General features: G+C 39.2%; 1 protein-coding gene across 1 annotated transcript; it reads right to left on the bottom strand.

Moving 5' to 3' along the window:
• Positions 1-2,791: 2,791 nt before the first annotated feature.
• Positions 2,792-10,727, bottom strand: LMOD3 (leiomodin 3). Its single transcript, XM_032212297.1, has 5 exons — positions 10,434-10,727; positions 9,572-9,608; positions 7,378-7,405; positions 5,610-6,927; positions 2,792-2,818 (listed from the first exon to the last, which is right to left on the bottom strand). The coding sequence occupies exons 1-5, from the start codon at positions 10,725-10,727 to the stop codon at positions 2,792-2,794; spliced, it is 1,704 nt and encodes a 567-aa protein (XP_032068188.1).
• Between the last annotated feature and the right edge of the window lie 9,855 nt (positions 10,728-20,582).

The following is a 20,582-nucleotide window of genomic DNA, read 5'->3' as shown; positions in this document are numbered from 1 at the left end:
AAGACTAGCAACCTAAATTTGATTGGCTTGTTGACTTTCAATGCATTGGTTCTTCCAGTGTTTGGTTTAGTTTACAACTTTGTTATTTTAATTAAATTACTAAAGAATAAAATTGTATTTAGTACGTAGAAATGTCACTATAATTTTGAACAATGTTCTCTTAATGTCCTTATTTAAATAGACGGTGACACTGAAATACATCGTTCCAATAAATAATTAACAAGCACCACATTTATTTGACATTTGCCATTGGTACAATTACTTTACCAGTGTTAGCCTCTGCTTCGCCACTTGCTTTCGACTGTCATTGAAACGGAGAGGGGGAGGCATGATATTTGGGAAGGGGAGTTTTAAGTACAGGAGAGATTGTAAAAGGGAGTTTTGTTCTCACCACCTACTGCGCATGCTGGAGATAATGGATGGGCCCGCCAAGGCCAACTGTCCTGCATACCAACCTGATGATGCTTTTTGAAGATGGAACTCACATGACACCTAAGGGATTTGCAGATTGGACTAGGGATGGGGTTACCAGGGGGAGGGGGTTGGGTTACATATTGGTATCTATGATTACGCGCGCTTTTGCCTCAGATCTTGCTTTGCTTAGCTGCTATCTTCTCATAACCAGTAAAAGTACTCTTAATTCTGCAAAATGGAGTTAAGTGATTTCTTTCTTGGTTGCTGAGGGAGGCTGGCCTGACAACCAGTTTAAGATAGAGGAGGTCCTTTCAGGCTTTTGTATTACTATTCTATATAAAGTTAACGCTACCAAACCATTATTATGTAATTGTTATCATAGCAAAATTCCAAAGAAGAGAACCTCCATATTTGGTCTTGGAATAAATTGTCCATGTGCTAAAACCAAGTGAAAAGGAGAAGAATACCTAATAAGTTATGTTAAACCTGTTGGAAGAGTTGTTATTGTAGACTTCACTTTTGGATTCTTTGCTAGCATTTCTTAGAGTCTGAATAAAGTTCATAATCTCAGATTGTTTTTGTAGAAAATTAAATGGTTCTTTCACCACAGCTTTATCTGCCTTTGGAGAGAAGCTAATATTGTGTTGGGCTACCAGAACTAGACAACGAAAATTTGGACAATCAGTTGATGGCATCAAGAATGTCAGAAAACACTGCCATCTAGTGATCACATGTATTTTCACAGCATAGATCTGGTAGCCCAATTATTGTACATAAAATACATATTTAAAAACAAAAAATAATAAAATAGTGCATGGCAACAAGGACTATAACAATACATAGTAACTGTGATTGCTTGATAGTGCTGGCAATCAGAAACAGAAGGTGATGGCTAACATCTTTTGATTAGTCAAAATCTGAATCATGCAAACCAGGGTATTCCCTCTGACACGCTATGGAAATGAAAGTTGAACAGGAAGATACTTTGGAGGTCTTCTAGTCCAACCACCTAGACCTAAGACATGAGACTTTATTCCATCCCAGACAAATGGCTGTCCAATCTTTTTAAAATCTCCATGGATGGAGCACCCACAACTCTGGGCTGCAAGCTGTTCCATTGGTTAATTGTTCTCAATTTAGGAATTTTTTTCTTAGATATCCAGGTTGGGTGTCTAATAAGTTTCCTCTCATTGCTGTTTGTCCTGCCCTCAGATGCTTTGGAGAATAGGTTAACCTCATCTCTAGGGCCGCCCTCAAGTATTGGAGGACAGCTATCATATCACCCCAATCCTTCTCTTTGTTAGGCTAAATCAGTGGTTCCTAATGTGGGGCCCACGCCCCACAGTGGGGACAATTTGATTTTTAATGGGGGCAATTTGAAGCTTTTTTAACCAAGTTAATGGCCTTTTAGCTTTCTCCACGTGAATAGAGTTCACTTTTTGAGTAAAGTAAGAATTATATATTGAGGGGGGTGGGAATCAGGATTTTAGACATGCTTAGGTGAGGCATGGCCAAAAAAAGGTTGGAAACCACTGGGCTAGATATATCTTATTCCCTTAACTATTTATCATATGGTTTAGCTTCCAGACTTCTTACCATCTTGCTCTTCTTTGCATTCTTTCTAGGGTCTCAAGTAGTGCAAGTAGAAAAAATAGGAACCACCTTTGGTGGGAAGGTAACAGCATTCTGGGTGCCTTCGGTGTTTAGTCATGCCGGCCACATGACCATGAAGATGTCTTCAGACAGCACTAGCTCTTCAGCTTTGAAACGGAGATGAGCACCGCCCCCTAGAGTCAGGAACGACTAGCACATATGTGCGAGGGGAGCCTTTACCTTTATGCACTATTTATACAATCTCCATAGTTACTTCAAGCTAAAGACATTTATATTCATCTGAAAGTTGCTATTTATTTCTCTTGTAACATCCTTCATCTAATAAAAATAAAATTAGTTGTGATTAACAAAAAGATAAGGTTTTAAAACTGGCAGGTATGCCCCACAACTACAGGTGAGTGGAAGAATAAAACAATAATACCCCAACTGGATGCCCAATGTGCTTCTGTAAAATGCAGGAGAGAAGGTCATATGGAGACAGTACATTTTCCTGAAGAACTGATGACAGGGGTGGCACAGTGATTAAAAGAGACAGGTGAAGTAGCCCTTTCCACTTCTGCCTGTCCCAAAAATAAAAATACATCTGGTTGCTTGAGATCGTAAGTCAGCAATCATCACTTCAACAGACCACATGATTTAAACATTGTTCTAGTGTCTTCATGACACCCAGCTGAAGGAATCAATTCCTGAAACCCTCTGAAGCAACACTTGGATAATCTGGTCGTTTTTTTTCTAGCTGTTTCCTTCAGCAGAACAGGGTGCTTTATTCCAGCTCTTTGGGAACAGGTACCTGTGTGGGAATTGTAATAAAATGTATGAATTGGAGAAGGGAATAGCCAGAGAGAAGGCTTTTAATTTATATAAACAGCATATATGTTGTAAAAGACACAGTAAAATTGAAAACAATTTCTTGACATACTTTCTGGCAAAACATCAAAGCAGCTCTTATGCAACAAAACATACACTGAAGATAAAATATTTTTCTTCAAAGTAACTTGGTTGCAGAGAAATACTGTTCAGCAACCCAGGATTTTGCTGTTCCAAAAGTAAAACATTTACTGTAGTATCCCACACCAAACGGTATTTCCACCGTACTACAAAGTGCCTACTGAATGCAAGTAATATAATAAATCAGGGACACAAGAGTTTGGGAACAGTTTTATCACATTTTATGTATCAGGTAAAAATCCTTAACCTCCTAATAATTGTCATCATTTTTTGTGTGTGTCAGATTGAGTTCAATGCAATTTTAGGTAATGATTAAGGTTTTCCCCCCCAAAAAAATCTGACAAACAAAAAATTGTGAATCCTGTCTTAAGTTTTTCCCACTTGAAAGTAGAAATGTATTGTTTCTATGTGTATTTAAATAAATTGTAAATTTTGAGATTTTTTTTTTAAATTATCCCCAGATAATGAACTGATCCCTCCATTTAACACAAAATTCAGAACTTAAACTCAGTTATACCCAAATCTGTGTTGAGCTTTTATCTTAATGCATTTTTTATCTTATAATCATTACTAATAACTTGTATTTTCTATGGTTGATTTGCAATTCCTGTTCTGGTTTTCCCCCTCACTATTTCTAGCCTCAAGAAGGACTGGTGAAGAACTGTTAGTTCCACTTTAGGCATGAAAGCTGACTGAGTGACCTTGGGCCAGTCATTCTCTCCCCCACCACACCCACCACACACAGGGTTATTGATGTGTGGAAAGTAGGAGGGGGAAAGAATATTAGGTATGCTCATTTAATGTTCATTAAGTTATTTATACAAATAATAAAGAAAGGAGATAAATCAACTGATCGATCAATCATATTTGAAACTGACTAGCATTTTCTCTTTTGGAAAGACAATTTACCCATGATGCCAAGTGCAAGGAACCACCACTGGCTGTAGTATATAGTGCTTGACTTTGACCTTGGAAACTTATATCTGCATCTCTGAGGGTGGCATAATTTACTACTGGGGAATGACTTCAATCATTAACAGGTGCAAACTACTGGCCTTGCCCCATGTGAGAGCTTCTGAGGCATCCCAATCAATCTAAAGAGAGACATTGAATCCAGAGCTGGTTCGGTATGAAACCCAGCCTGCTGTGTAACTGAGAAGGGGGATTGTGGCAGAAAATGCAGTTCATCTCCTACAGTGCTTTCAGTACTGATGTTATCTGAGAAGCCTCGTCCCAACTTCGAAGGATTTGTAAACATTATCAAAGTGCAGTGGCTAGAGAAGGAAAGATCAAACTAGTGAAGCAGCAAATTGTTAGCTTTCTTTTATCTACTTCCTTGAGGGTATGCAGGTGCATGCTTGAAACACAGGGGCATGTGCTTTAAGTTGAAGCCCATATAACGCTTAGAAAGTGTTGCAGTTTCATTTTTTGGTTATCAGATTACGCAGCAAAAGAATACTTTACAGTAGGAGTCAACATTGATGGGCATGTTCCAAGCATCTGCAACTTAGAAATGTACTAATTTGCCTCCTTGTTTCTATTGATCATTCACCCCTTGACAAGAATGCTCCTAAATTCACAGCCCAACATATAGAAAACCATTTAAGCATCATAGAATGCTTGTCTACATAGACTCACTCTGATTTTAGTCAAAAAAAGTCTTATTCTACGAAAAAATATTATGAGCAGGAGGATATGAATTTTTTTTGTTTTCTAAAGGTACTGTAAAATGGCTTGTATGGCTGAGCAAAACACAGATCTGGAGCTGATAATACATTTCTAAATCATCTACAGGAGATCAGAAGGATTTCTGTTTTCATTTACTAATAATAATTTAGTAATAATGGCAGAAAAAGCTTTCCCCCTCTTTACTTAGACTTCTAAACATTTACTCATGATTACAGTTAGAATATAATCTAGGAGTAGACATTTTGCTGGTGTCTCCCAGATTTTTTGAATTATGGTATCCATAATTTGTTGCCTGTAGCCATATTGGTGGGAACCAAAGTCCAAAATATCCAAAGAGCATGAAACTACCTATCTACCTGCTGAAGAAAAGAAATCATGTGATAACTAAAATTGAATTGTTGTATGAAAGAGAACAGCTTTTAGAGGTAGTCCTTGATTTACGAATGGTCATGTAACGTCTGTTCAAGTTACCACAGACACCTACCCCAAAAGGTACTTACAATCCAGTTCTGAAGTTCTGATGGCCAGTCCCACTCCTGTGATCACATGGCTACATTCCTGGTGCTTGGCAAATTGGCATTTACAAACATTTACACATGATCATATGACTGTGATTTATGGTGTTTTTACCAAAACCTGACTTTTACTTCCAGTTTTTGGTGGGAAAAAACCCACAATGAGTTTGCTTAATGACCACAACATTCACTTAACAATCACTGCAAAAAAGGTAGTAAAATCGATGACCTCCTTTACAAGTATTATGACTTATGACCATAATGAGCTCACTCCATTATGGTGGTAAGCTGAGGACTACTTATAATGCTAATCATATTTTATCAATCATTAGTTCTGCCTTTTCTAAGAGCAGCAATCACATCAACAGCTAAGAGGAACTTACTCATATTGCAACACATTGGTTCTTCCTTGACTCACCCAATACTTACCGGTTTCAAATAAGCTACATTACTCTGGCGAATATCCTTAAGTAGCTTTTCTCTTGGAGTGGTCTCAACCAAAGGAGGAGGACGCCTTCTCGGAATAGGTTTTAGGGTCTTAATCACATCTTTGAGGTTGGTTTTTTCAGCTGGCTCAACATATTCCTGGATAGAAGGTTTGCGCTTTGTCCTCTTGAGCTTCACTATCTTGAAAGCGGGAAGGTCACTGCTGCTATCCTTTTCAGGTTCTTCTCTTATAGCAGGTTCATGTCTTCGGCCAACAGGTGGGGTTTTGGGAACTGGTGCCATTGGAGGTTGCATTGAAAGAGGCATCATTGAAGCCGGTATCGGTCCTCCTAACAATTCCCACATCCCAGGAGGCAACCCAAGTCCATTCTCCAACATGGCAATGAATTCTTTCTGCTGCTTTAACTGTTGCAATTTTTGCTCCTCCATCCTTTTCTGCCTCTGCTTATCGAGGTTTCTGCTGAGGAGGTTAGTGACCACCATTCTGGGTCCTGGAAGTTCAAAATGGTAGCCTATCTTAAGAAGCGTAGGATTGGCTTTCAGAAGTCTAGCAATCTCCATTTCCGACTGATGACCCAACATACCTCTCTGATTGTGGAAACGTAGCTCCGTAAGCTTCTCGTTGTACTGTAGGCATCTCATGATGGCCACAATCCCTTTACCTGAGATGAAATTGGAATCGATATTCAGGGTGGTGATGCACCTATTTTCACGCAACATGTTGGCCAAAGCAAAAGCTACATTGTCATCTGCCCCAACATTGGCTAAACTGAATGTTTTGATGTGCTTGTTCTTCTTCATGGCATTGACAAAGTCCACTAGCATCTCCTTGGGGATGTTCTCAATGTTGTTTAAGTTGAGTTCTGCCATTTCTGGGTCATTTCTTCGGACTCTTTCTAGACTCCCTTCTAAATTAGTTTGATTTCCCGAAGGCCGTGCACTTAATTTAATAAAGCTAGTGTCTAGAGCTAATTTTTTGGGAATATTTAATTTTGAAACTTTCTTTTCATTTTCTCCTTTTTCACCCGATTCTGTGTATGATCCTTTAGTTTCCTGGGTGCTCTTGCCATTCTCCTGAAGTTTTTTTGTTTCCAGATCTTTCTTCTCTGGTTCTTCTATTTTTTCTTCTTCTTCTTCATCTTGTTCCTCCTCTTCCTCCTCCTCTTCCTCCTCCTCCTCTTCTTCCTCCTCTTCTTCCTCTTCCTCCTCTTCCTCTTCCTCTTCCTCATCTATTTGCTTGTTCTTTTTGTAATCATTTATATCTTCATTTGCAGTATCGTTGGCCATTGGCTTTTCACTGCTACTATTGGGAACATTTTCCTCAGGATATTTTCTGATAGGTCTCTATAAAAACAAAATGCTAAGAGCTGAAATAATTTTAAATCATTTCCCCGCATCATTTGAACAAGACTAAGGAGGTTGATGTATTTGTTTTTGTGTTATGAAGATTTACAAGTTTAAAAGGAAAGGCATCATAATATACTTATATAATCAGCATTATTTATTTATTTTTCAGATTTTTGGGCTGCCCATCACAGAATAGCAGAATAACACAGTTGTAAAGGACCCTGGAGATCTGCTAGCCCAGGGGTGTCAAACTCGCCTGACCTGAAACAGTAAAGGAATGGCCCATGGTGTCTCTACCAGTGAAAACAGACCTCAGAAGGGCCATGCATAGCCAGCCCTCAGGGCTTACAATACTTTATGGTAAGCTATTGGACCAAATAACACTTAGCAATAGCATTTAGACATATACTGCTTCATAGTCCTTTGAAGCCCTCTCTAAGAGTTTACAGAGTTAGCATATTGCCCTCAACAATCTGGGCCTCATTTTATGGACCTCGGAATGCTAGAAGGCTGAGTGAACCTTGAGCCACTCAGAATCGAACTCCTGGAATGAGCAGTGAGTTGGCCAGCAGTACTGCATTCTAACCACTGCACCACCATGACTCAAATATGTATAGTTGGAAGGGATACATGTTTATACTATGTGGAATAAAAACCTGAGCCTGGTTATAATCCTGCTTATGTGCCTTTTTCGGACTTCCCCCTTTTGAAATATGCATATCACTTGGAAACATCCCTGATGTAATTTTTTAGTCTTGTTCCCAGCTCTTCCACCAATCTCTTTTCCTTCTCCATCTGCTGGATCGAGGGATCATCACTGAGAACTTCTGCACCCGCTAGCATCATTTGCTAAGTCTGGTTTAGAAGAGAAAAATAATGTAAAACATGACTCCCTTATTATAGAATTCGTACAGTTCATTATGCTTTAATTTGAAAATTACCTCATAAGAAAAGGGAGCATGAAGTGAACTTATTCCCATCACAAAGTCAAGTCTGGTCCAATATGAGAGAATGGTACAATTTATTCTTAATTCAAGTGTTTTTCTCAGTGGTTCCATAAATTCAATTTTATTTTTTAGACACTGTACATAGACAGTAAAGTTACAGACAAATTGCCATATGCAATACTATGGGGCTATATATTATTGCAGGACACACTTACTGAATACCTCTGGAATGTTTTTCTGTACACCATCATATCGGTTAATGTCTTCCAGAGAATGGCATGAGGTTGGCCTCTTTGCAGTCTAGTTATTGAGTACCTCAAGAGCCTCACAGAGATTATTTTATCTTCTGATGCTGTTCAAGAGAGGTATGAAACTGCTTGGTATAGTTTCTAGGAGTTATGAAGTGGGTTATAAACTAACAACAATAGGTGACAACACCCAGCTTTATTCTTCTCTAACATCAGCATCATTACACAAATTGCCTAATCTTTGTTCTGGATTGTATGAGGACCAATAAACTGACGTTGCCTTATGAGAATTTGGATTAGTGCATTCAGAAATTGAGTGGGTTCAGGAATTTCAGGAATGGCCTGCTTTATATTACATGAGGATATTTTTCCTACAAAGAAAAGAATTTTCAGTTTGGGGTGTTGGCTTATGATGATCTTTGTGCTAACAGCACCTACAACCACTCTATCAGCCAGACTCCTTATCAGTCTGGGATTACCTGTAAATTCAAGATTGGATAATGGTATTGAATTCTATGTGGGATTATCCTGAAGTACAAAAATTGTAACTATGTCAGAATTTATTATGTGCATATTACATGTTGATAATAATTGTATTAAAATTTGCCAATCTCAAGGAAAAAACAAAATCCAATTGCCTTTTGAAAAAAACACATTTGAGACAATACTTATCAAAGTAGATTTCATCAGGACCAGATGGAAGATTCTAATTCTATGTATCTGTTTGGTAATTCTAGTATCAGCCTTTGCCTGGCAATCTGTGTAATCTTTCCATATTGTACATACTATGGGTAAGCATCATTTTTCTGGCTGTGAGTCACTTACTAACCCTTTGCTATCTGCACCGATTGCCTACCTCCCCAAATTGATCAAGTCAAAATCAAGTTAAATTAAAATAATTACATACTCTCAATAAAATTTCTGTTAAATCTGCTAAACTAATTATAATGAAAGTATGATGATCCTATTAACAGGATTATCCAATTTTAATATGATTGAATTACATGAATTATCAGACTTCACTTTAGCACCCAACTGCTTCTGTACTGATATCTGGTGTTCCATTGATACTAAATCATAAGACAATAGTTGAAACACATCTAACAAATTCAAAACAACCTAGGAAGTGCAAAACCTTGTATATAATTTTCTCTAAGGACTTAAGTCAATGTTTCCAAACCATGGCAACTTGTAGATACGTGGGCTTCAATTCCTAGCATTCCTAATTCAGTTTGATCATTGCTAAGAATTCTGGGAGTTGTAGCCCTTAGAAAAGTCATGGGAGATGAAGTCAGACATATCAGAAGACACCTAAAGACAGTCCAGATAGTATGACTTAGGAAGGTTCACTTGGCTCTTTGTGGAGGATGGGCTTTATTAGGTGAAGATGGTCCTTATGGACTTTTTTCCAGTTCTATGTGATTTTGTCTGATAAAAATCTTGTAAAATATTCTTCCCCATATGGGAAACATTTTAGTTTGCATAATTTAATTAGTCTAATAACTATTCATTATGGTGGTGCGATGATTAGAATGCAGTATTGCAAGCAAACTCTGCCCATAGCCTAAAGCTCGATCCTGATTGGCTCAAGGTTGACTCAGCATTTTCATCCTTCCAATGTTTGTTAAAGGAGGACCCAGATTGTTGGGGGCAATATGCTGACTCTGTAAACTGCCCAGAGAGTATTACTAAAGCACTATAAAGCGGTATATAAATCTAAGTGCTATTGCTATTGTTATTCCTCTTTTTTATTAAACAAATCTATTCAGCTGCCCAGAAGGAACCCTGGCAGGTAAATAGGAAAATAAACACAATAAAATCAGTAAAAAAAAAGCATATTGGAATGTTCATTATTAATATAATAAATTGGATTGGAATTTCAAGATCATTTGATAGAAATAGCTTTTTATATTTGGAATATCATGTATTTTAGACTATTTTTACTCAACCAGAGTGGAGGTGTGAATTTTATCCTAGGGATCCATAAAGTTATTTAAACCATAAAATCACAAAACCTGGAAAAGCTTGCAGGTTCAACCCGCTGTTTACTGCTGAAAAAAATAAGTTATATTATTGGTATTATTGATTTACTACATGCAAAAAATATTCTAAAGCCTATTTTAAAGTGCATACAACTGCTTAAATTCAAGACCTATTTATTGGAGATGGGCATAAGAGCAGCATGTTAGCAGATGCTCATCAAACCCCGCGATAAAATATGAATAGCACCTGCATGCAGAATATTTACATTTCCTGCTCCTTACCTCCGAGGGTAATAGCGTCACTGGTACCCTTTCATCTTCATGCATTCGTCTGGAGGCCTTCTCCCAATACAGGTAATCAACAAGAGATCTGTGATCAAAGTTTCCTGTCGGGGGTTTCTCCGTCTGATCCTTCTGTATCATTCCGACTGGCACTCTGGGATCTGGAGCCATGACTTCCATTTCACACTGTAGTTCCCTCAGTTCTTCAGGAGATAGGTTGGCTAAGATTTCATCTTCATCGATCTCTCCCGAACAGACGTCCTCTTGGTCAGAGTTTTGACTGAGCTCAGACATGTTCTTTATTGATTAAAAAAAAAATAACCACAGGGCAGGTACTTGGATAAAAAAACCAAACGTCCAAAATAGAAGAAAGAAGGGTAATTCCTTTGGCAGCCTTATGAAAAATCTTCAGTGTTCCTAGTGTTTGTCTGTGTGTGTATTTCCCCCCCACCCTCCGTCAGAGAGAACACACCGCTCTGTCTTAGATGATGCTTCAGGAAGAGTGAGGGAGGGTTGAAACATATGGTACATCTAAATTAAGCAGGGCTTAGCCGGAGCAAGAAAATTTATGGAGGTGCTGCCATATTCTGTTTTGAGTAGCTTATGTCAGCTGTGTAAGCCCTTGTGACATTTTGGTACAGCTGCTTGGGGCATTGCCACAATCATATTCTAGAGGATTCCTGTAGTTATATCATTTTAAATGTCTCACGATATACACTCAGTTTTAGAGTATGAGGAAATGAAGGCTTGTGCATAAATTGTATTTAAATCTGTAGGAAACTGTAAGACTTGCCCAGGTGACATTATGAACCAATTATTTACAAACTTGATCCACAGCTTTACAACTGTTTCAAAACGATTGATTAAATGACATTGACAAATATCTTCTTGTTATTGACACCAAAACTAAGGGATGCCCTTGGAAATATGCAGAGTCACTAACAAATCAAATGGCCAAGGCGGCAGCAGCTATTAATTACAAAAGAAAATGAAAATAGTATTAGAATGTTAGAGTGTACATTGTTCAATGTTTTTGAACAATTGGTTGGATCTCATAAAAAATTATAAAGGTATCAGATCTGGTGTGAAAGGATCTGTACAATCATTAGTTGGCAGCAAAGAGATACAGACAATTATTTCTGCTATCATTTGGTGATGACCTGGATTGCCATATCCGGTGACTTTACAAATTATCTGTGAAGTTCCCAAGAGATGACCTAATTAATTTACGAGCCTCGAGACAAAGTTCAAACAAAAACCATTCATTTATTAGGATCAACATCTTGACATTTCTCCTGTGGAGCCAAAACTGGCTCCTGCTTAATGGCGTTTGAACTCTACCCCTCTATCTCTTCCCTTCTCTCATACATCATAATTCATGTTCACCAACTAAGTTGTAGAAATATGAGATCCGATTCTGGCTGAAGGTATGCATGGAATCCTCCCTCCCATGCCAACCTGATAATAGTCATGGCAACGCTTTACAAGTTGACATCCGGGTCCCCTCACTTCACGAAAGCTACCTGGTGACACAAAGACAATTTGAGTACAGGTATATAATTTAAGGATGCATTCCTCCCCCAGACTCGCCTGGATTTTCTGCATGGAATTTTGCTATAAGGCGATCAGCCTGGATATTCCTACTTTTTACCCAAGATGCCTCTGATAAGGGGTAGCCCTTCCACTTGATTAAGTATTGGAGTTGTCTCCTGTACCACCTCGAATCAAGGACTCATTGAACTTCATAATGGGTTTGGCCCCCTATGACCATAGGGCCCAGGGGCTCCCGGGGTAGTGATCTCAGAGTGGATCCAACCATGGGTTTTAATAGGCTACTATGAAACTCCGGGTGTATATTCCCCAGCAATCGAGGCAGTTTCAATTGCACTGTGACTGGGTTGATGATCTTTACTATGGGGAATGGTCCCATAAATGTTGGCCCCATTTTCTTGCTAGGTAGTTTTAATTTCAAATATTTTGTGGCGAGGTAAACCTTCTCTCCCACCCGGAATGGCTGTTGCAGAGCCCGGTGTTTTTCCGCATATCTCTTATAGGTCTGTGCCGCTTTAGCCAGTACTTTTTTGACATTTTCCCAGCTGACTGAGGAGTGGGTATCATAGTTGTTAAGTGAATCACTGGAGTTGTTAAGTTAGTAACAGTTTCCCCATTGACTTTGCTTGTTAGAAGATCGCAAAAGGTGATCACATGACCCCAGGACACTGTGGCCGTCATAAATATGAGTTGGTTGCTAAGCATCTGAATTTTGATCACATGACCATGGGAATGCTACTATGGCTGTGTGAAAAATGGTTAGGTCACTTTTGTCAGTGCCGTCATAACTTTGAACAGTCACTAAATGAACTGCTGTAAGTCGAGGGCTACCTGTAATAATAACATATCAAGGCAGGTTCTCAATGTTCCTGGTTTCTCTTCATCACACTACTTTAAACAATTCATAAAGAACCCTACGGTTTATTATCTAGCAGAGAATAGTTATAAAGCAAGTACTTATTCTTGTTTAGACTGAAAGCACGGAGTAACGTGAATTTAATGACTCTGTCACCGACATGGGCGACCTAAGAAATAACATGGATTGAACGTCTACATTTAGTGATGGACAATCTCTTCATCTAGGACAGGGCTGTCAAACTCCTGGCCCATGGGCCGATTGTGTCACATGCTGGCCACGCCCACACCTGGTTTAGCAAAGGGGGGGGAGTCATGATACCTCACATGACGCCGGCAAGATGATGTGAATTTGACACCCCTGATCTAGGAGGTAGACATCAACTCTCAACAACCCCAGCTTGAATAATAGTAATAATAAAGAATATTATTCCACAGGGCAAAATGGGGCGGGCAACAGGCTTCCTTGCTGCAAACCTTGTGAGGTAATCCAGAGAAGGATAGAAGCTGAACTACTTTATTACAAGGTTACATTAAGAGAATCTTCCAAGACTCTGTATTTCACCCTTCCCCTCCTTAGAAGGGACCTCCCTCTAGTTTTCCAGTAATCTCTGTGGATGCTCTAACACTGGAGGTTTTTAAGAAGATGTCGGACAATTTGTCTGAAATGGTATAGGGTTGCCTGCCTGAGCAGAGGGTTGGACTAGAAGACCTCCAAGGTTCTTTCCAGCTCTCTGTTAGTCTATATTTCTTCTGAAATATTTCTCATGCTTTCCCCTCATCTGCAGACTGAGTTGTCTCTTATCAGACTATTGCCTTGCCCATAGGGCTTCCTCCTGTCATTCTGTTGTGGTCCGCCGGTGGCCTACATCCCGTCCCATATGCCAAGCTGATCAGTAAGTTAAGCCTTTAGGAATCCACAGAAGCTATTGATGGAGCCAATTGCAATGGTCATTCAGGAAAAATCAAACCACAGTAATCTACTTATATAAAAATGTCTGTGTTTGTGTATGTCCCAGCATAACTGTGGAACACCTTGAGCAATTTCAACCAAACTTGGTATACAAATGACTTACCCTCTGGAAATAAATACTGTGGGGGGTAAGACACCCCTAGCATCCCTCAGGGTGTGTGTTCTGCTAAGATACAGCTTGTTTGCCTTACAGTGCTTCTACTGTACTGCCATAAAATGGCTTCTACTGTGCAGCACAGTGGAGTCACCATGGTAATGGCTTCACAGTACTCCACAAGGAGTCGCCTTCTGGTAAGGGGGAAAATCCAACATTAGAAATTAAGGTGGTATCACTTTTCTTGACTCTTCCTGGGGCACAGGGAAAACATTTGTAACTAATTTAATTGTCACCAAAATCAGGGCTTTTCCTGTCTAATACAGGATCAGGATAAATAATTACCCAGGCAATGCCGGGTTATCATCTAGTTGTTAATAAACTCAGTGAGCAACGTTGTTCCCATCCTAACTTATCTACACATTTAACAGGCATCGACAGAGCTCCTACCAGTCAATGTGTTACATCTGATCTCATGGCCACATACCAGTTCAACATACTTCTCTTCACAACAAATAAGAGCTACCTTAGCAACCAATTGGACTTGCTTGGTCACTTGATTCTCTCTAGAAAGAAAACCGAGCCATTTGTTCTACTTTGTATTGTATTTCACTGAAATAGTTCTTGATTCAACTGAAAAACTAAGCTGAAAGAAAGCAAATAGGCGATTTATATCAATTGCACAGTACCCACAGTTATAAATTATACTCACATATTTTATTTTCTTCAACATAAAAAAAATAGTCTGGGGGTGAGAACTTGCAGAAACAGATTTGATACTTAACAGGGACAACCTTCAACATAGATACAGTGCTCAGTTATGTAGCAACTAATATTTTTCCATTAAAATCGTACCGTACAGAACAGTTGTTTTTTAGCCCTGCATACATACACACACAAACACACACATAAATGCACATGAATATGATTAAGGTTCAGTTATATGAATGTCCTAAGGAATGTCCTAGGGACGCGGTGGCCCAGTGGTAAGACGCTGAGCTTGTCGAATAGAAAGGTCGGCAGTTTGGTGGTTAGAATCCCTAGCGCCGCATAACAGAGGGAGCTCCCGTTACTTGTTCCAGCTTCTGCCAACCTAGCAGTTCGAAAGCATGTAAAAATGCAAGTAGGAAAAATAGGGACCAAATAGGGATGGTAACAGCCTTCCATGTACCTTCGGTGTTTAGTCATGCTGCCCACATGACTAATGAGACGTCGTCGGACAGTGCTAGCTCTTTGGCTTTAAAACGGAGATGAGCATCGCCCCCTAAAGTTGGGAATGATTAGTACATATGTCAAGGGGAACCTTTTCCTTTACCTTATATGAATGTCCAGATGATGTGTAATTTGGTTGTTTTATAATGCTTTCCAAACAGAAATGAAGAATTGGACGTATGAGACCATCTTCAATTACACTGGAATTGTTTAAAGACCAGCAGAATATATTGTGATGGGGAGAGAATGTAGATAGTCCTTGACTTACAACAGTTCATTTAGTGACTGTTCAAAGTTACAACACTGAAAAAAGTGACTTATGATCATTTTTCACACTTATGACCATTGCAGTACCCCCATTGTCATGTGATCAAAATGCGGAAGCTTGGAAACTGGTTCATACTTATGACTGTTGCAGTGTCCCAAAGTCTTTTGTAACCTTCTGACAGGCAGAGTCAATGGAGAAGCCAGCTTCACTTAACAACCATGTGACTAACATAACTGCAGTGATTCACTTAACAACTGGCATGAAATGTCATAAAATGGGGCAAAAGTCATTTGACAACTGTCTATGGCTTAGAAATAGAAAGTTTTGGGCTCAATTTGTCTGAAATGGTATAACCTAAGCAGGGGGTCGGACTAGTAGACCTCTAAGGTCCCTTCCAACTCTGGTTATTCTATTCCATTCCTTCCGTTCCATTTTGTTTTGTTCCATTCCATTCCATTCCATTCTATTCTATTCTATTCTATTCTATTCATAGTTATAAGTTGTGGACTACTTCTAATGAAAACTTGCCTTAGATGTCAAAATGGGCTTAGTTACTGTTTGAACAGGGATCTTTCCTGCCAGTCCTGGGAAAGCTAACAGTGGCACGTAGGAATCATTTGAGCTATGGATTTTTTTTTCTGATTTGCACAGTTTGGTTCTTATCAGAAAATCCAGGTGTTTAACTGCAGTCATCGTTCAAGCTCTACTCCTTTCAGATATGATTTCATAAAAATAGCTGCTTTCATCTTTGCTTTTCCTTGCCAAGTTCTAATAGCCACTAAGCTTTTAAAGCCATGTTTCTCAACTTGGCAACTTTAAGACATAATCACTTCAACTCCCAGAATTCCCTAGCCAGCATGCTTTGAGAAACCCCAGCTTTAAAAGTTAACATGCAGGGGTCCTTGATACTCTCTGACCTTGGTTATTTTTCTTGCGGGCATTTCATTATGCAAACTAGTTAACGTCATCAGCGCTAGTCACTGCAAGTTAACATGCATATCTTAAATTAAGCCAAAAAAGCAGCTGTAAGCAGTTTAGATCTTTTCTTATAATGCTGCCCTATTTTTTTTAAAGAAAAAAAATCTATGTTCTACTACGCATTACACAAGCTTCTAAACTCTCTTTATGGGCAGCCCTACATAAAAATTGCAACAATTTAAATGAAATATAAGAAGGGAACAGATACTAGATGCCAAATTGAAAACCTATGCACAACTGTTCAAACACATTTCTGCCCATTAGCTTTACTTGAAAATTCAGGGGCCCAAGTAAGATCAACTTTTTGAAGTTGGAAACCTGATCTTTAGGAAAAAATAGCTCCCTTTCAAAACAAGCTGAATCTGAGTGGCCAAGTTGGACTGTCAACTGATCAGTTTTTAATCTTCATTTAATCCAGAGTTATTATCTAATTTAGATACCATCCAGTGGTGTGGGCTTCTTCTTTAACATTAAATGAGACTCCATTGCTGGTGGGTTTATTTGTTTTTTTAAATTCCCCTTATTTTATATTATGTATTTTATGGTTTTTATAAGATTTACTACTATTTCATATCTGTATTTTCTGTTTTTTTGTAGTTTTTGTGGTTCTATTTATTCTCATGCACTGCCCAGAGTCGCCTCTGGTAAGACGGGCAGCTATATAAACTTAATAAATAAATAAAATAAATACAGAAAAGAGCAACAATGCTGGGTATTATCTGCACAATGATGCCTCTTAAACTCCAAAGCTGTGCACAATCTCTTCCAGCAGTTTCATATTGGTTTCAAATCATACAGAAGACAAAATAGAACCCGAAGGGACACACATAAGCACAATCCACACACACCCATTATACCTTATCCCCCCCCCCCTCTATTTACTTTTGGAGGAGGGAGAATTAAACTTGCATTTAAAAATGAAATTTGGATCTGTGGTGTGTAAAGCAAATAATCAAGGCTTCCTGCAGTGTTTATTAAACATTGCTTACTGGTGCCCGTCCTCCAAAGAATATTGAGAGAGGCCCTCACTCACCTCAGCATTCATATTTATACTCTGAAAATACACCTGAGAAAAGGCAGGAGAGACAATGCAAAAGCCACAGATGATGTAAGCATACATGGTCATAGGTAAAGTTCTCAATTTATTATAGATAATGAAGCTCAGGTTACTTCCTGTACTCTTTTTTTCCTTCAGAAACCAAAAGGGAGGAATAAGGCAATAAAACAATAAAATAGGGAGGAAAAACATATCCCATTAATCAAGAGGAGGGCCGAAGTTCAGGAGTGCCAGACGCTAAAAGAAAAACATTTTTCATAGCAAATCTATGGGATTGTTCTAATGAGATAACAGGCTGTGACCTTATATGTCAGGCCTGCAATTATATTCCTTATAGAATTTTGGCCTGCCACACTTTCTCTTGTTTCATTAGTATAGTTGATGGGAGGGGGGAATAGGCAGGAGTAGGATTGTGGAATGTGTTATTGTCATTCTTTTCTAGAAGACCAAGATCATCTTTTGTCTCCACACTTTTACACCTGACCAGAAGCAGCTGGTGTGGATGCCAGTGTGGAAGAAGAAGATTGGACCATGGGATGGATTGTGGTGTGGGGACAAGATCATGAACTTTTAACTGGGTGGGATTCTGATGTAATTTCCAGAATTGGGATTTACACAGAAGTGCTAAGATGTCTGCTATATTAAATTGGAACTCTAAGGATCGTTTTGCCTTGGAGTCTGATTTAATTCTACATGATACTTGGAACGTTGACATTATATCTCTATATATCAACTTGATTTAACTGATTCCACACATCTAAGACCAATTCTCCCCCCCCCCACACACACACACATACAGTGGCCATTCACTATATTAGTTACTGTCATGCCCCAGCATATAAACTTTTATATGCTGCTGTTGCTCTCTAGCCCCACCAAGTGGCTGGAGGGACAAATGTGCCCCAACATACGATCTTTATGTAGAGTTATTGCTCTTTAGCACCATCTAGTGACCAGATGATCAAACACCAAGTATTTTGTTTGAAGATGACCCCACCCCATAACCCATCAGCCCGCATTCTCAAAACAAGTGCACTTTGGGAAGCCAGACTCCATTTCCTCTAGATTTGGAGAAGGCAGAAGCACAAAGAAAAAACTTAATCTGTGGCACATGGTCATCCAAGGACACATCCCACACACTGAGCATCTCTGGTGAGATTTAAATTGCTTGCATTTATTAATTGTTATGTTCAGCAGTAACTCAATATTATCTATCTTGTATTTGGTTCCCATTGTATGTATCCCTATTTTCCCCAGTTTCACCATATCCTGTTCTTTCAACAAAGCATTCAGATCTATGCACATGGTCTGCTTTATTGGAGGATGTGGCTTTAGATGCACATCGAGCTGCACACAGACTAACATGTAGTAAGGATAGAACAGTTACTAAAAGAAAATAGCCCTGAACCATTGTCACAAAAACTAGCATTGTGATTTTGTAGCATATCATTTTGCCAGTTTTGGGGGGGGAAATATTATTTTTTTAAAACAAACGAACAAGGAGAGCAAGAAAACTGGCAGATGCCAAAAAAGTGTCTGCACCCACGTTAATCCTTGTAGTATTCACGCATAAATCACTTGCAGGATTGGACAGCAGCACTTCCAAGCTGGCGGGCATGAACATGCTGTAGCTGCCAGTTGATCCTAAAGCCCAGCATCTCTTTATTTAGCTACTAACCTTGGTGGATTTAAAAAGATTGAGCCAAGAGAGGTTTTAGTACATCTTTTAAGGCAGTTTGGTTAAGAGGAATATTGCACGCAAGGTTCTTGTTTGGAGGATCAAGGAACAACTAAAATAACAGCACCACCAGTGAAAGATGGGGTTATGTTAGACTTCTTTTTAAAATGAGAGCTCTGTTTATTGTCAACCACACATTGGTGGTTAATCTTTGTTCCTGAGTTCTTAAAGCTGGGCAGCAGTTTGCAAATTCCACTCTAGAACATCTCATTCAGGGGTGAAATCCAGCAGGTTCTGACAGGTTCTGGAGAACCGGTAGCGGAAATTTTGAGTAGTTTGGAGAACTGGCAAGTGCCACCTCTGGCTGACCCCAGAGTGGGATGGGAATGGAGATTTTGCAGTATCCTTCCCCTGCCACGCCCACCAAGCCACACCCACGTAACTGCTAGTAAAAAAAAATGAATTTCACCACTAATCTCATTCAATCAATGGGATAAATGTCTTAGCAAATTTTGTTCTAGTAGAAGAGAATATATTAATAAGCCCACTTTTTTACTGCTACATGTGCATGTGAGTGAGTGGGACAGCACACTACATCTACAATAGGTGAGTAGCCCTGTTGTAGAATTTCCACACTATCACCATATTCCTTTCCATCCCTTTCCATCCCTTAGATCCAGTTCCCAGTGATCCACGGCCATTGCAAGCAGTCACTAGTTGTGGCTGATGATCTCTCCCACTGGCCAATGATAAAGTGCCAAAACTGACATCTTGGCCCTGCTTCCTCATCCCCATGACGTGCTGTGCTTGTTTTTACAACATGGCCCAAAATAGCAAACCCTGTCCCTGGGCCCAGCCTGAGGGCACCCAGAGGTAACATGGGATCAGGGAGACCAAAGGAGTTCATTTCAGTCTCTTTGAAACTGGAGCATCTCCAACCCTAAAGAACCCGGCTCTCAAATTTTGAAATGTGGGGCAATTAAGTTGGAAACAAAGAATCTGAATGCAAGGGTAGCTATGATGCCACTTTGGAAGTGACACCAAAGGTTATGTGGAAGGTGCCTGACATTTCCTGGTGCTTTTGTTATTGTAGACATTTTGGGGCAAAAATGGTAGGGACGTAATCAAAATCTGAGTCACATATATGGGATTGACTAAAGGTGAACTTTCTCAATCCTCAACTGTCTCCCTCCTGCACCCAATATTTACTGCTGTGGAAGTAAATTCTCTTTTGATAGCTGCTCCTGTCTTCAATCTCGAAATCAAAAGGATGGAAGGGGACATTACTAAGAGGTTTTCATATCAGCCTAAGATCATCCAAAGTGACAAACCATGGATGAAAATTATAGAAAGGGCTTTTGTATCTTAAATCACAATTTATCCATGGTTTAGTTTGTACATTACACTTAGAATGTCATTTAAACCAACTACTCATACGATGGTGTCTTATAATCTAAATTCATATATGGAGTCCTAGTTAATA

The sequence above is a fragment of the Thamnophis elegans genome, chromosome 2 (assembly GCF_009769535.1).
Source record: "Thamnophis elegans isolate rThaEle1 chromosome 2, rThaEle1.pri, whole genome shotgun sequence".
NCBI lineage: Eukaryota > Metazoa > Chordata > Lepidosauria > Squamata > Colubridae > Thamnophis > Thamnophis elegans.
This window is presented reverse-complemented; position numbering and strand designations above follow the sequence as displayed.

Coding starts and splice junctions, on each gene's coding strand:
- LMOD3 (XM_032212297.1), bottom strand. CDS start 10,727: ATGTCTGAGCTCAGTCAAAACTCTGACCAAGAGGACGTCTGTTCGGGA. Junction 6,928..7,377: donor AGGACTATGAAGCAGTATAT/GTCTAAATGCTA, acceptor TCCCAATAGTAG/CAGTGAAAAGCCAATGGCCA. Junction 2,819..5,609: donor ATGTAGCTTATTTGAAACCG/GTAAGTATTGGG, acceptor ATTCCCACACAG/GTACCTGTTCCCAAAGAGCT.